The 13,877-nt window shown below is 38.3% G+C and overlaps 1 protein-coding gene across 3 annotated transcripts in view; it reads left to right on the forward strand.

Annotated features, from left to right (window-relative positions):
- Positions 1–13,877, forward strand: part of LOC142348847 (intraflagellar transport protein 140 homolog) — a 175,142-nt gene that overhangs the window by 119,468 nt on the left and 41,797 nt on the right. For all 3 annotated transcript variants that reach the window (XM_075400388.1, XM_075400389.1, XM_075400390.1), the window contains 2 exons: positions 4,999–5,223; positions 11,466–11,699. In XM_075400388.1, coding sequence (XP_075256503.1) covers positions 4,999–5,223; positions 11,466–11,699 — 459 coding nt within the window. The remainder of the gene's footprint in view (positions 1–4,998; positions 5,224–11,465; positions 11,700–13,877) is intronic.

Genomic DNA, 13,877 nt, shown 5'->3' on the forward strand with positions numbered 1-13,877 from the left:
TTCTCTGGCACCTATCTTTGTTCCGAAGTCATGGGAATTTTTTAGTCTACTTTAGGTTCTCTTGAATGTATTTATCGAACTATCTGTTAGTGGTTTTGTGGTGCATTTTTTATCTCCTGATTTTAAAAAGCGCAATACAATGGAGTTTGGACAAAAATTCCTTTTCTCATTAATGGTTTTTTGTTCACGAGTAATTACTTTTTAAGTTTTTTTAATCGCTTTCTTCTATCTGGGCTTCAAAGTTTTTTCCTGGTCATTTACAGCAGTTGCTTAGCAAAGCAATCTAAAATGAGCAGAGTCAGTATCGAAAAAAAGGAATTCAAAATTAAACGGGATAAACCCATAAAGCCAATTTCTGGATGTCCAGTATTTTGAATTTTGTCCAGTTTTGAATCAGGGTGTGCATCATTGAATTTTGTTCTAAATAGTCCGAGTTACCAGTTCTAATGATAATTGTTATTGATACTAACCCCTGTATTCTCTCATTAAGGGAGGCGTGTGTATGATTACAAAATCCAATCCAAATAGAAACCACTTCAAAAACATTTTTTTTGTAAAACAATCAACGTTTTTAATTGCTCTCAAACGAAGTTTGTAGCAGTTATATTAGAGAGAGAGAGAGAGAGAGTTAATTCCTCTGAGCATAAATAAACGTCAAAATATAACACATGACAAAATTTCCTACTTCTAGAGTTCAAGATCAGAAAGCGTCAAGTTATCATTGCATTATACATAACCATTGTACTTTCAGAGAGGACAGTTTACGGATCCGACTGGATCACTGAGCACTGCCCTTAAATCTTTTTTACAATTGGGTTTGACTATTCAAAAAGAAAAAAAATTCACTATTGAAAGATAATAGATGAAATTCTCAATTTATTTGACGGATTGTAATTGTCTCTAATCTTGTGCACCAGACTGACGAACGAAAAACTAGAAAGCTCATTATAGTTTGATGTTAACACATTGTCTTCAATAAAAGATTAAGTAACTTGGCACCTCGGTATCTCAATGAATTCTTTTCGAGCTTTCGTTTACACTTTGATTCTTTCAAAAACCGTTTCAATGATCTTCTTGTGGAATTGTTTGATCGGAATTCGAAAGAAATAACTCATTAAGATATGTATCTGTGTGCATTTCATTGACTGATTTTATTACAAATTTAAGAAGTTTGTAAATATGCAATTTGTGAGCAGTTAAGACCTTGTGTTTCTCAAAAAACTTACATTTTCTGTGTATCTCTGCAACAAAATGAGTCAGAGAATTTTTTTGCAATAGAACTATGGGTTGAAGAGAAGTAAAGCTTACACATCAATATATCAGCACACCATATTGAATGATTGGTTTGATATTTGATGATTAAAACTGAAGTAAAACACTTTTTGGTACATAATGCCTTAATTTTGACTATTCCGTACTGCATTGCTAACTTTTTCTTCACATCCTCAATGTGCTCTGTGAATTTCATTTCTTATCCAAACGCACTACGAGATACTTGAAGTTTTCTGACTCAGGTATACTAACAGAATTTAATTTAAATACGGAAAACCTATTGACATTAGAGGCACTGTTTCCTATTTTAATATTCATTGGACTTTAGAAACTTTTTTCAGGTTTAAGAGACAGCTTGTTGGCGTTGAGCCATTTCTCTTTATTGACCAAATCCTTTTGCATTGATTCAAAATCACTATTGTCGGCTGTTAAATTGGTATCATCTGCGAAGAGAAAAGTTCCGAAGACTTGGCACTCGTCTGAAAGGTCATTTATGTATATTAAAAAAAGTAGTGGGCCAAGAATCGAGCCTTGTGGAACACCACAGTTTAACTTCAGCCAGCTGGAGTTGCAATTATTGACTGAAACACATTGCCGTGTTTCCGATGAATAATCACCTATCCATCTTAGGCAAACTCCTCTTATACCTTATAGTTCAAGCTTTTATAATAGGATTTGGTGGTCTATCGTGTCAAAAGCCTTTCTTAAGTCAATAAATAATGTGGCTACCTGACAGTTGCGGCTCTCACAAACTGTTTCTGTTAATTTTGCAATGGCATCAATAGTGCTATGTTTTCGAAAACCAAATTGATTAGGATGGAACAAACCGAAAGTTTCAAAGTAAGTGTAAATTCGATTATACATAACGCATTCAAAACGCACTTTACTCCACATAATGAAAAGCGGAATTGGTTGGTAGTTATTTATCTCGTCTTTCGCCCCTGCCTTGTGCAGAGGTACAATTTTAGCTTTTTTAGAATACTTGGAAATTGACTGTCTTTAAAAACTTATATTGAGATGAACAAGATGCTTGCAAATTAAGAAACCTGTTTTCTAATCAAAATCGTACTAATATCATCAACTCCCGAAGATAATTTTTCTGTGAGATCCTCAATTCTTTGCAAGATTTCGTTGCAATCTGTTTCATAAAGCCACATACTCTGCAAAATATTAACCTCAGGACCAACAAAAATCTCATTTTGGGATGTCGGCTTTTAGTCTTTGTCCTATACCAACAAAAAAGTGTTGAGCTCGTTTGCAACATCTAGATTATCATCAATTCCTCTACCATTTTTATTGGGTAATGGACGTTAGAATTTTTAATAGTAACTCCCTTAAGCTCATTTAAAAATTTATAAACTTGTTTTGAGTCTCCGATGCAATTTGAGAACTTTTGCTCATAGTAAGAATTCTTTTTGGCTTTGGTTGTTTTCTCCACTTTAGTTCGTAGTGCTTTAAATTTCTCTAATTTTTGGTCGTTCTGACGGTCCATTTTCCATGACTTGTGTGATTGGTTTCTTTTGCAAATCAAATTTTTCTTATTTTTTATCAAACCAATTAGGTTTTTTAATTGTATTCCTGCTTGAACTCCGATTTGGTGCAAACATTGCTAATGCGTCTTTAAAAGTATTTTCAAATCTGTCAAATTTTATACTTTCCGTTTCCTGGTAGCTTATTGTAGCTAGTGATTTCGAAAGGTTCCAAGAAAAGAAGACATTCTACTCAACTGGTGTCACGAAAACCAATTTCTGATGAACAACTTTTGCTAATCTTCTCAAATTCCAACACACTAGGAAAGTGATCGCAATAATTGTAATCCTCCATTACAAAAGTTTTCTGAATCCTTAATTTTTTGTTTACGAAAAAGTGATCCAAACAATTCGAGGTATTTCGGCCGATGCGAGTTGGCTCAGGACATAGCTGAAAACCGTTTGATTGGATAATCGATAGATATGATGAGGTCATCAGATTTTTTTCTAGCACGTTGATGATGAAGTCCCCAAAAATAATTATTCTGTCATAACTTTCATTGATGTTTTGCAATGTTTTATTGAGCTCAAAAATGAAATTCGGCATGTTAATTCTGGGGGGATTATGAGCCACTAACAGAGCAATCTTTAACTCTCCGAATTTCAAGTGAACCAAAAGACTTTCATTCAGTTTGCAATTCAGCTCTTCAATCAAGTTCACCTCATCACTTATTTGGATCATAATACCTCCAACCCAACCACTTCTTGATTTTGACATGCAATTATTGTAATTTGTTACCTTGAATAAATTCGGATCATTAACTGTTAGCCAAGATTCTGTTAAACATACGACGGAAGGCGGAGACTCAAAACAAGATATCAGTGCCTCTAATTCTTCATGATGTTTTTTATTGGAACTAGTATTTAAAAGTAAAATTTTGAAGTGATTTGATGAAGATTTTGGTCGCTTTATTTAATCTAAGGGGTGAACTCTTATGTCCCAGACTTTTCACAGCACTCTTCGCTCCGAAACCGCTGTTCCTCAATATCAGCAAGAATTGTTTCCTTGGCATTCGGCGAACCACTTATGAGACCCATAACAAAATCAAGCAATTCGTCTTTATCAGCTCTCCTGCTTTTTAGTTCCTCCATTAGATTGGTATTGTCGCTGTTCTCAAAATTGTCACGCATACGCTTTAGGGAAGGCATTTTGGTCGATAAAGGTGTACCAGGCGCAAAATTTGGCTGTTTTGTTAGCTTTGGAACAGACGTGTTATAAATAATTTCATGGACTTCCATCGAACCCGCTGTTGTCGTGTATACTTGGTTTTGCTGAACCTCTGTTCACAACTTCTGTTCATTTTTACTAGCGACTGGTTGCAATTCAATAATATCTTGAATAGAATTCAGTTCAAGATATCGCTTCACATCTGACTCGATCTGAACAAGTGGTGCCGAATTCTTAGTAGTAACCTTTAACTGTTTTGATTGAGCCTCCTCTTTCAATGACTTGTTGTACTTGCTCAATCGCTCGAGAATAAAAACCGGTTTTCCATTTTTTGGATTCCTATAATTCCGTAGCAAACCCTTCATGGTCCAGATTCTTTCCTTTTGGTCAAAATAGAGGAACTTCGCGATAACTGGTGGGGGGTTGAATGGCGAGCCTCTGCCCAACGCATGGCACGCTTTTAAATTGCGCGGTTCAATGTTGACATTCAATACATTTTGAATAAGATCAATAACATCTGAGAGGTAGGTTCCATTTGAACTAAACGGTAGATTGCGAATTTAGGGCTGATATTAGTCCTGTCGGTCTATATTTTTATGCGATTTTTTTCTTGACCGATTTTTCGTCTGACGCTTTTGACTTTTCGTCCTCAAAAACGGGATGAACAGGTAGCGCCCAGCGGGCATTACGTGCTCTTAGAGCTTTTCAGCTCTGTTTCAACTCAAACTGTTTTGGAGACTTAAACTTATGGTGTGAAGGGTGGTTCTTAGCGGTTGACACCCCCCCCCCCCCCCTGTTGACCCCCACCCCCACCGCGCTGTTGCCCCCAACCCAGTGTTGCCCCCTTCAGCCCCCGGTGCACCCTCCTCCCCCCCCCCCCGTGGCTAGCTACTGACGAAGCCAACCGCTCGCCGGTCGTTTGAGAGCAATTCGCCCGATGTTAGTCGGTTTTTTTTTAAATTTTTTTGATTTTTCAATCCCAATTGGTGTTATGGATGTTATTCAAAGGAAGATGGAGTTAACATTTAGGCAATGCAATTGTGCAATCGTGAAGGTAGCTTGGAGGATGATGACGACCCAATGGGTCCGTACGGAGATCCTTTAGCCACCAGCCGCAGCTCAGCTGGATTCCTAGGATCCTCTTCGGAACCAACTAGTACTAGCAGTCAGGGTAGTGCTGTTTCCCTTGCCAGTGCAACCAAAGCCGCTTGTTACTATTTGGCACAGCAGTTCGAGTCACAATACAGCTCAGATGTGAGTTGCAGTTTGAGTTGTTTGAGAAACCAAAATTAGCAATTTGATTGGATTGAGTGATAGATGCGAGAGCTAATAAACAAGATTTGATGTTAAGATATAAAATTTTTAATTAATAGCCGCGAAGCGATAGCGGCTATTATTGGGGACATCGTGGTTTTTTTACAATTCAAAGAATTTGAATTGTATTGGGGCGCTGTCTTTTTTTTAAGATCTGTTCACACATTTTCATGATTTTTGAAGTCAAATTGGAGTAGTGATTTTTTGTTGGCATGGAGAATCCGTATACGCCGGGCCAACAGAAGCAGCGGAGGAAACGACGTTGCGACAGAATTTCTCCGAAACAGGCCCCCGCCAGTTTATGGCCACCTCGAGGTCGCTGGACGAAGCAAAAGAGGCCCTTCAACCAGCCCTAACAGCGACGGAACGTTGGTGCAGGAAATGGAAAGTGCTCATGAGTGCAGAGAAATGCAACTACACCATCATAACCCTCGACCCAGCGGAGAATAATGCAAAAAAGAAATTAAAGCTGCTGATCGGAGAAAATGAGATTCCATATTGCAAAAACCCTGTCTTCCTAGGCATCAAGCTTGACCCACAACTGACATTCCGAGAACATGCCAAGGACGTGGCAAGGAAGATGGCAACGAGGCGAAAAGCACTACAAGCAATCGCAAACAAGAACACAGGAGCAACACAGCGCAACCTACGTACGGCATATATAGCAACCACAAGAGCGGTGGCGGACTATGCTAGCAGTACGTGGATGAACATGGCACAACCATCGACAAGGGATTTTATGGAGAGCCAGCAAAACAAATGTGCTAGAGTTGTTTCCGGTTGTCTACATCCTACTAGCCAACAAGAACTCCTTGCGTGCGCCGAACTGGAGCCCTTAAGAATCATCGCCAAAAAGCGAGCAGGATGCCTACGTGAGAAGATGCTAAGATTGGACGAGGGAGTACCGGCACACGGCACAGCGAGCAGAAACACAATACCAAGACTGAGGAGCAAAACACACGAAGCATGGAAGAAGACCGGGAAGAGGAAGTCTGCCGACGACCAGCGAGAATTCCGTGGGAGCTTCAGGAGGATTGCACTGGAACCCGAGAGTGCAACGAAGCTCGACACAATGGACCGAGAGCCTCTTGTTGTAGCAGACAGCCCGCCCTGGGAACAGCGCCCCCACCAGGCCTCCTTTCACACCGACCTTACGAGGAGACTGAAAAGAAACGATGAGGATACAGAGAAAAGAAAGATAACCGAAGAGTTTCTTGCGTCACTCCCTCCCTGTGACACACAGGTTTGGACAGATGGATCAGTGGACAAAGGACACGGTGGGGCTGGAGCAGTTGTCATCAGAGAATCGGGAAGAGAGGAATTGAAGACAAGCGCAGGATTATTCTGCTCCTCCTTCACGGCCGAGATGACAGCAATCAACATGACCCTAGAACATCTTCAGCGCAACTGGACACCACAAACGGTCAGGATACTCACCGACTCACTATCAGCAGTGGAACGTTTGGAAGAAGGACCGGAAAAACAAAGGTGCAGTTTAGGTAGACAAATCTGGAGCAAGTTAGCCGTATGCCCTGGAACCCAGATAGTTTGGATCCCTTCGCACTGTGGAGTACAAGGCAACGAAGAGGCCGACCGAGTAGCAAATGCCGCCACAACACTGGAACCAGAAAAGAGGCCAATCACTCTTCAAACGGCGACGACCGCTATCAAATTGGACGCAAGGAGGGAAACTCTGAAGTTCTACGCAGGTGCAGCCAGGATCTTCAAAGCGAGGAAGCTTGACAGGAGAAGAGACCAAACCATATGGAACCAACTCATGTCAGGCCACAGCCTGCTAGACAGGGCAACCCTCAGAAGATTTGGGGCGACAGAATCGGACCGTTGCCCTGACTGCGACGAACCCCACACTGCTGAACACGTCATGAAGGTTTGTCAACGAGGGGCGAGCCTACGACATCGGATGATGGGAAACGAGGAGCCAAAAGACCACTTTATCAATAACCCAAGGAACCTAATCAAATTGGTGAAACACGCGGGGATTTATCCATATTAGCCCGGGAGGGGCTACACGGATCCTGAAGAAGAAGAAGTAGTGATTTTGGTCACGCCGAAACTGGAAATGGAGCGAAAAAGCGAGTGGTTTTGCGGCGTGAATTTTTTCGCTCTAAATTTAAAATAGAGTGAGAAAGCGGTGTTTGAACAAAAATTCGGTTTCTCGGTAGCGGTTTTTTGTTCACATGCGGCAATTTCACACTGATTTTTAATGTTTTTTCGATTTTTCTAAATGGTTTTCTAAATGGTTTTCCCAATCCATTCACAGCTCATTCTAGGCCTAGTTTTTTGTTTGAATTAAATTTTCATTTCTCGCTTGGGGTTTTTTGTTCACATGCAGCATTTTGATATCGATTTTCTCTTTTTTTTTCTTATTTTTTTGTTCTGATTTTTTTTAAAATGGTTTTCTGAATTCACTCATAGTCCATTCTAGGTCTAGTTTTTCTGTTTAGTCAATGAAAATTCTTTGAATTGTACGTCAGGACTTGTCCTGCTATGTTTTTTTTAAGATCTGTTCACACATTTTCATGGTTTTTGAAGTGAAATTGGAGTAGTGATTTTGGTCACGCCGAAACAGGAAGTGGAGCGAAAAAGCGAGTGGTTTTGCGGCGTGAAATTTTTTCGCTCTAAATTTAAGGTAGAGTGAGAAAACGGTGTTTGAACAAAAATTCGCTTTCTCGCTAGTGGTTTTTTGTTCACCTGCGGCAATTTCGCTGTGATTTTTTCTGTTTTTTTTTTCGATTTTTTTGACCGGTTTTTTTTCTAAATGGCTTTCCCAATCCATTCATAGTCCTTTCTAGGTCTAGTTTTTTGTTTAGTCAATGAAAATTCTTCGAATTGTACGTAGGACTTGTCCTGCTATGTTTTTTACAATTCAAAGAATTTGAATTGTTTGGGGCGCTGTCTTTTTTTTTAAGATTTGTTCACACATTTTCATGATTTTTGAAGTCAAATTGGAGTGGTGATTTTGGTCACGCCGAAACAGGAAATGGAGCGAAAAAGCAAGTGGTTTTGCGGCGTGAATTTTTTTCGCTCTAACTTTAAAGTAGAGTGCGAAAACGGTGTTTGAACAAAAATTCGGTTTCTCGGTAGTGGTTTTTTGTTCACATGCGGCAATTTCACTCTGATTTTTACTGTTTTTTCGATTTTTTGGATCGGATTTTTTTTGTAAATGGTTTTCCCAATCCATTTATAGTCTGTTCTCGGTCTAGTTTTCTGTTTAGTCAATGAAAATTCTTTGAATTGTACGTCAGGACTTGTCCTGCTATGTTTTTACAATTCAAAGAATTTGAATTGTATTGGTGCGCTGTGTTTTTTTTTAAGATGTGTTCACACATTTTTAAATGACTTTGATCTTTCAAAACGGGATAAACAGGTAAAGCCCAGCGGGCATTAAGTTTCATTAGAGGCCCAAAGTGGGCCTTAGCAGTCCTTCAAGTGCATATAGTAGTGCAGCTGCTGGGATGGCCTTTATTTAAGGTTAAAAGGTCATTTTTAGTTTTTCGGCTCAAAATGGTGCAAATTTTTATGTTTTTTGTGATTTTTTTGAGATTTTTGTTTGATTAGTCTTAGGTTAAAGTTTTTAAAAGTTGTTGAAGGCCATTTGCAAGACAAATATGCCGGTTATGGCCATTTTATGAGCTATATGTTGTGGTACTACAAACACAAACACACAAATTGATGCTAATTTTTTGCAATTTTTTCAGGTTTTCTGACAATTTTTCTCATTTTTAATAGCCGCACAGCGATAGTTGAGGCTATTATTGGCCTTCTCTTGGTTTTTTTTTATTTCGTCGTCATGATTTTTGTTACGACCATATGACGTCACAGCCATTTTTTGTTCATTCGTTCATGCAATTTCAACCGAATTGCATGTGTGACGTCATTTTTCGCTCTTAGTGGAGCGAGTTTTTTTGTTCATGCGCGTGATTAAATTTTTGGTCACACTTGACTTACCTCACTTTCAAAAATGACTTCCTCACTTTGAAATTGACTTTTATTTACTTTAATTCAAACAGATAAGGTCAAATGGGTGTGTATCACTCTAAATGAAGGTTATTTGAGATCCGCTAATAGAGGCAGCAATAACTTATACAGATTTTTAATCAAAATATAACAGATCAGCCTTCAATGAAAAGACGAATTTTTTTGGTCTGTCTTTTTTACTGTTTTTTTAGACTGCCGATCTACGAATCTATTGCGGCTATTTTCTGGCAATCTGCCAGCTATGTTTTGAGTTTTTTTAGTCCTAGGTGTCACGAAACCTTCTCTAAGGTTTGATTAAGGGTTTGATGATTGATTGCTGCACAGTTTCTAGTGGTAATGGATCGGTTTTCAACTTTTTGACATCATGAATTTTAGCATTTTTTGACAAAAGTTGCAATTTTTTCATGTTTTTTGACATATTTATTGTCATCATTCAAGTTGTTTGAGTCCGGGGCAAGAAAACCTCATTATGGGCTTGATAATCAGTTACTGAGAAATTTTTAGTTGCCATGGAATAGGTTTCAACTTTTGAATATCACAAATTTTAGCAATTTTTTTGAACAATTTCGCATTTTTTTCAGGATTTTGAAAATTTTCATCATTTTTTTCAGTTTTTCCAGTTTCAGGGACCAGGCAATCTCTTTTGGGCTTTGATAATAGGGCACTGCATAGTTTCTGGTAACAATGGAATGCTTTTTAACTTTTAAATGTCTCGAATTTTAGCATTTTTTTGATAAGATCTGCAATTTTTTTTAATGTTTCCTAAAGTTTTTGTCAGTTTTTGATATTCGTCCATTCTCAAGTGGAAGAAAACCTATTCCACGTTCTGATAAAAAAGTTTTTGCATGGTTTTTAGTTTCAATGGATTTGTTTTCAACAATTTAACGTTTCAACTTTTAGAAGTTTTTTGATAGAATTTGCAATTTTTTAGAGTTTTTTTTAAAAAAAATATTTCTATTTTATTTATTTTTTCTTGCCTCAGTAGCCAGGTAACCGTATCCAGGGTTTGACAGTATGCTATTAAATAGTTGCTGGAGGGCAATTGAATGACTTTCAACATTTTAATAGAACGAATTTCTATTTTTTGAAGTTTGAAATTTTTTCTAAAAGTTATTGCCTATCGATCTATGAGCCAATGAGTATTTTAAAGCTTGGAATTGGGTTACTGGATAGCCTCGAGAGACACAGAAAAAATTCTGAAGATATTCATATCACGATTTTCAGCAACATTTCCTTATAATTTGCAATTGATTTCTTTTTTTTTCTTAATTTTTTTGGTCATTTTCGAGTTAATCGATCTTCAAGGGCCAATTAACATTTTTCAGGTCTTGCAGATATAATACTGGACCGATTTCAGAAACAGAAATTTTCTTTGAACATATTTTTGTAATACATGTTTTTAAAGGGAAAATGTTTTTAAAGGCTTCAAGAGTTTTAGCAATGAGTTTGTTTTTGTTTAGTTTTGATTCTTTTAGTTTCTCAATTCTTTGATGATTTTTGTGTGCTGGCTGACATTGTTCAATTGATCTGCTGGTCAGGTAGAGTATGTCTGAGATTTTCTTTCAATTCTTTGAATTGTATTTCAGGACTTGTCCTGCTATGTTTTTTTAATTCGTCATCTCCATCGATGATTCTTACGACCTGACTTCTTGGAATTGACTTCTTGGAATTGACTTCAGTGACTTCTATTGCTTTGCAGTTAAAATTTATGTACGTGACGTCGTTTCTGCTTTTAGGTCAATTGCGTGACTTACCTCACTCAAAAAAAAATGACTTTGAACTCACTTATGGAACTTTAATTTTTTATGAAGATTTACTAGTTAATAGTGTGCATCTAAGTAGTGCCAATCTTATATGCCCTAATTCGTGATTATTAGTCTTGAGTTTTTGATTTCGAATATCAGTTTTGAAATAGCTCTTTAAGGGATTTTTCCTTATAGAACGTATGTGTCAAAAAATTGACAGTCCGAAGCTAACCCAAAAAGTCTAGTGGTCTATTAAAGGACTGGTGGTCGATCTGTCTATCTTATTTCTTTAGGTGTTTCAATTCATGGAAGGCCACGAGCGTCTATCGCGGCTATTTTCCGGCAATCTGCCGGCTATGTTTTACTGAATTAGATAATTGTCCTCCTGACTCTTTGTTTTTTCTTCTTTTAAGTATTTTGACGAGAGATCTTTTTCAGCAAAACCCCAAAACTTTCCAGCAAGCAATAACATACTTTATGAGAGCTGAAGCGTACACTAATGCGTGCAGGCTCTGCAAGGATGCAGGGGACTTTGACCAGTTGAAAAACGTGGCCTCACTGGGTTCAATGACCGATAAGTTAGATGCAGCCAAGTTCCTTGAAGCCCAGGATACGCAGGATTGTAGAGACAAGGCGTTGCAGTTGTACTCGATGGCCGGGCAAGGAATGAAGGTAGGCGCTGTCGTCTAAACTTCGAATAAATTTCTATCGAACGAAGTTCAAGCAATTATTCTAATTGTGTCGCTTAGGTAATTTTTTTTTTGACTGCTAGAAGAATCTTCTATATATTAATTCGGTGTCGACATAAAAGGCACTATTTTTAAGCGCCTATCTCTGCATGTTTTAGCCCCTAAACATGCTCTTCGGCAAAAGCGACTGGAAACAGTCGGATTCCAACCGGCGTCTGTGAGTTAAGAGGCAGAAGGGCAATGAGTTGAGCTAAGGAGCAGATGAGCCGCGTATTTATTAGGATTTTGTCCATTAATGTCGGATCCGTTTCTATTTTCTCCAATTTCCTAATTTTTACACTTTTTCGTGCTCCATACCTTTCCTCCTGTCACTATCTATCTTCTATCTATTTATATATTGAACGTAATTCGAATACCTATACCACCATGTTTATCTTAACATGTTTTAAGGCATCTCAAGTGTGCAAAGCCTGTTGACTGTATTGTGAAAAAGGTCAAAAAATTACCATTACCAAAAAGTCAATAAACGAAAAGTTGTCTCTGCCGTAAAGGTCAATGACTGAATAGCCGCGGATGTAAAAATAGGTCATTGACCGCAAAGCTTCCTATGACTCAAAAATTGCCTGTGGCAAAAGGGTCAACGACTGAAAAACTGCAGTTCCAAAAACTGTTCAATGACGGAAAAACTGCTGATAAAAAGACCGAAACGTTTGTTACACAAAAATAGCCCTTCGAATGACATGTACTTATTCATCACAGATATTGACAGATTAAAGAATACTTGAGTTAAGCTCAATTGCCGAAAGGAAATTGAAGATGCAAAATTGTCCACTATTTGTTTATTCAGTGTCGACTTAAGCGGCTGCTTGTTTAAGCGCCTATCTCTACATGAAGATGCCAAATTGTCCATATGAATGGATTTAAATTAGCTGGATAGTAAAGTGTTGGGTTTGAACCTTGGTCCAAGGGCTGAGGAGCGAAAGCGCAATTGGTTGATCCAAGGAGCAGGTGAGGCGCGTAAGCAATCGGGATTATTTTTATTAACTTCGCACCCGTTTCTCTCCAATTCGCTCCTTTAACACTTTCTCGCTCCGTGTCTTTCTTCCTATCTATCTATCTATATCTATATCTTTTTTTATATTAAGCGTAACTCGAGTCCTTTAGGCACCATGTTTGAGCTCCTAATTTTCACATCTTGAGGGCTCTTAGCGCTTTGCGTGCATTTTGAAAAAGGTCAATGACCGAAAACTTGCCATTGCCTTAGAGTCAATTACCGAAAAGCTACCTATACCATATCTTTCAATGACTGAAAAGCCCAGGATACAACACTAGGTAGGTCATTGACCGAGAAGCTGCCAATGACCAAAAAGCTGCCGATGTCCGAAAAGTTGTCTGTGCTAAAAGGGTGAACGACTGAAAAACTGTGGTTTCAAAAATTGACCAATGACGAAAAACCTAATAAAAAAGGCCGAAACGTTTGTTACATAAAAATAGTTCTTGAATGACATCTACTTAGTCATCACAGATATTGACAGAATGAAGAATACCTAAGTAACGCTCAATGGCCGAAATGAAATTGAAGATGCAAAATTTTCCACTGTTTATTTATTCAGTGTCGACTTAAACGGCAGCTTGTTTAAGCGCCTATCTCTTCATGAAGATGCAAAATTGTCCATAAAACTGGATTTAAATTAGCTACATAGTAAAAAGTTGGGTTTGAACCTGTGTCTAAGGGAAGGGCTGAGGAGCGAAAGCGCAATTGATTGATCCAAGGAGCAGGTGAGGCGCGTAAGTAATCGGGATTATTTTTATTAACTTCGCACCCGTTTCTCTCCAATTCGCTCCTTCTTTCACACTTTCTTGCTCCGTGTCTTTCTTCCTTTCTATCTATATCTATATCTTTTTTATATTAAGCATAACTCGATTACCTTAAGCACCATGTTTGAGCTCCTAATTTTCACATCTTTTAAGGCCTCTTAGCGCTTTGCATGCATTTTGAAAAAGGTCAATGACGAAAACTTGCCATTGCCTTAGAGTCAATTACCGAAAAGCTACCTATGCCATATCTTTCAATGACTGAAAAGCCCAGGATGCAACGCTGCCGATGTCCGAAAAGTTGTCTGTGTTAAAAGGGTGAACGACTGAAAAACTGTGGTTTCAA

This window comes from Convolutriloba macropyga, chromosome 10 (assembly GCF_964194025.1).
Source record: "Convolutriloba macropyga chromosome 10, txConMacr16.3, whole genome shotgun sequence".
NCBI lineage: Eukaryota > Metazoa > Xenacoelomorpha > Acoela > Convolutidae > Convolutriloba > Convolutriloba macropyga.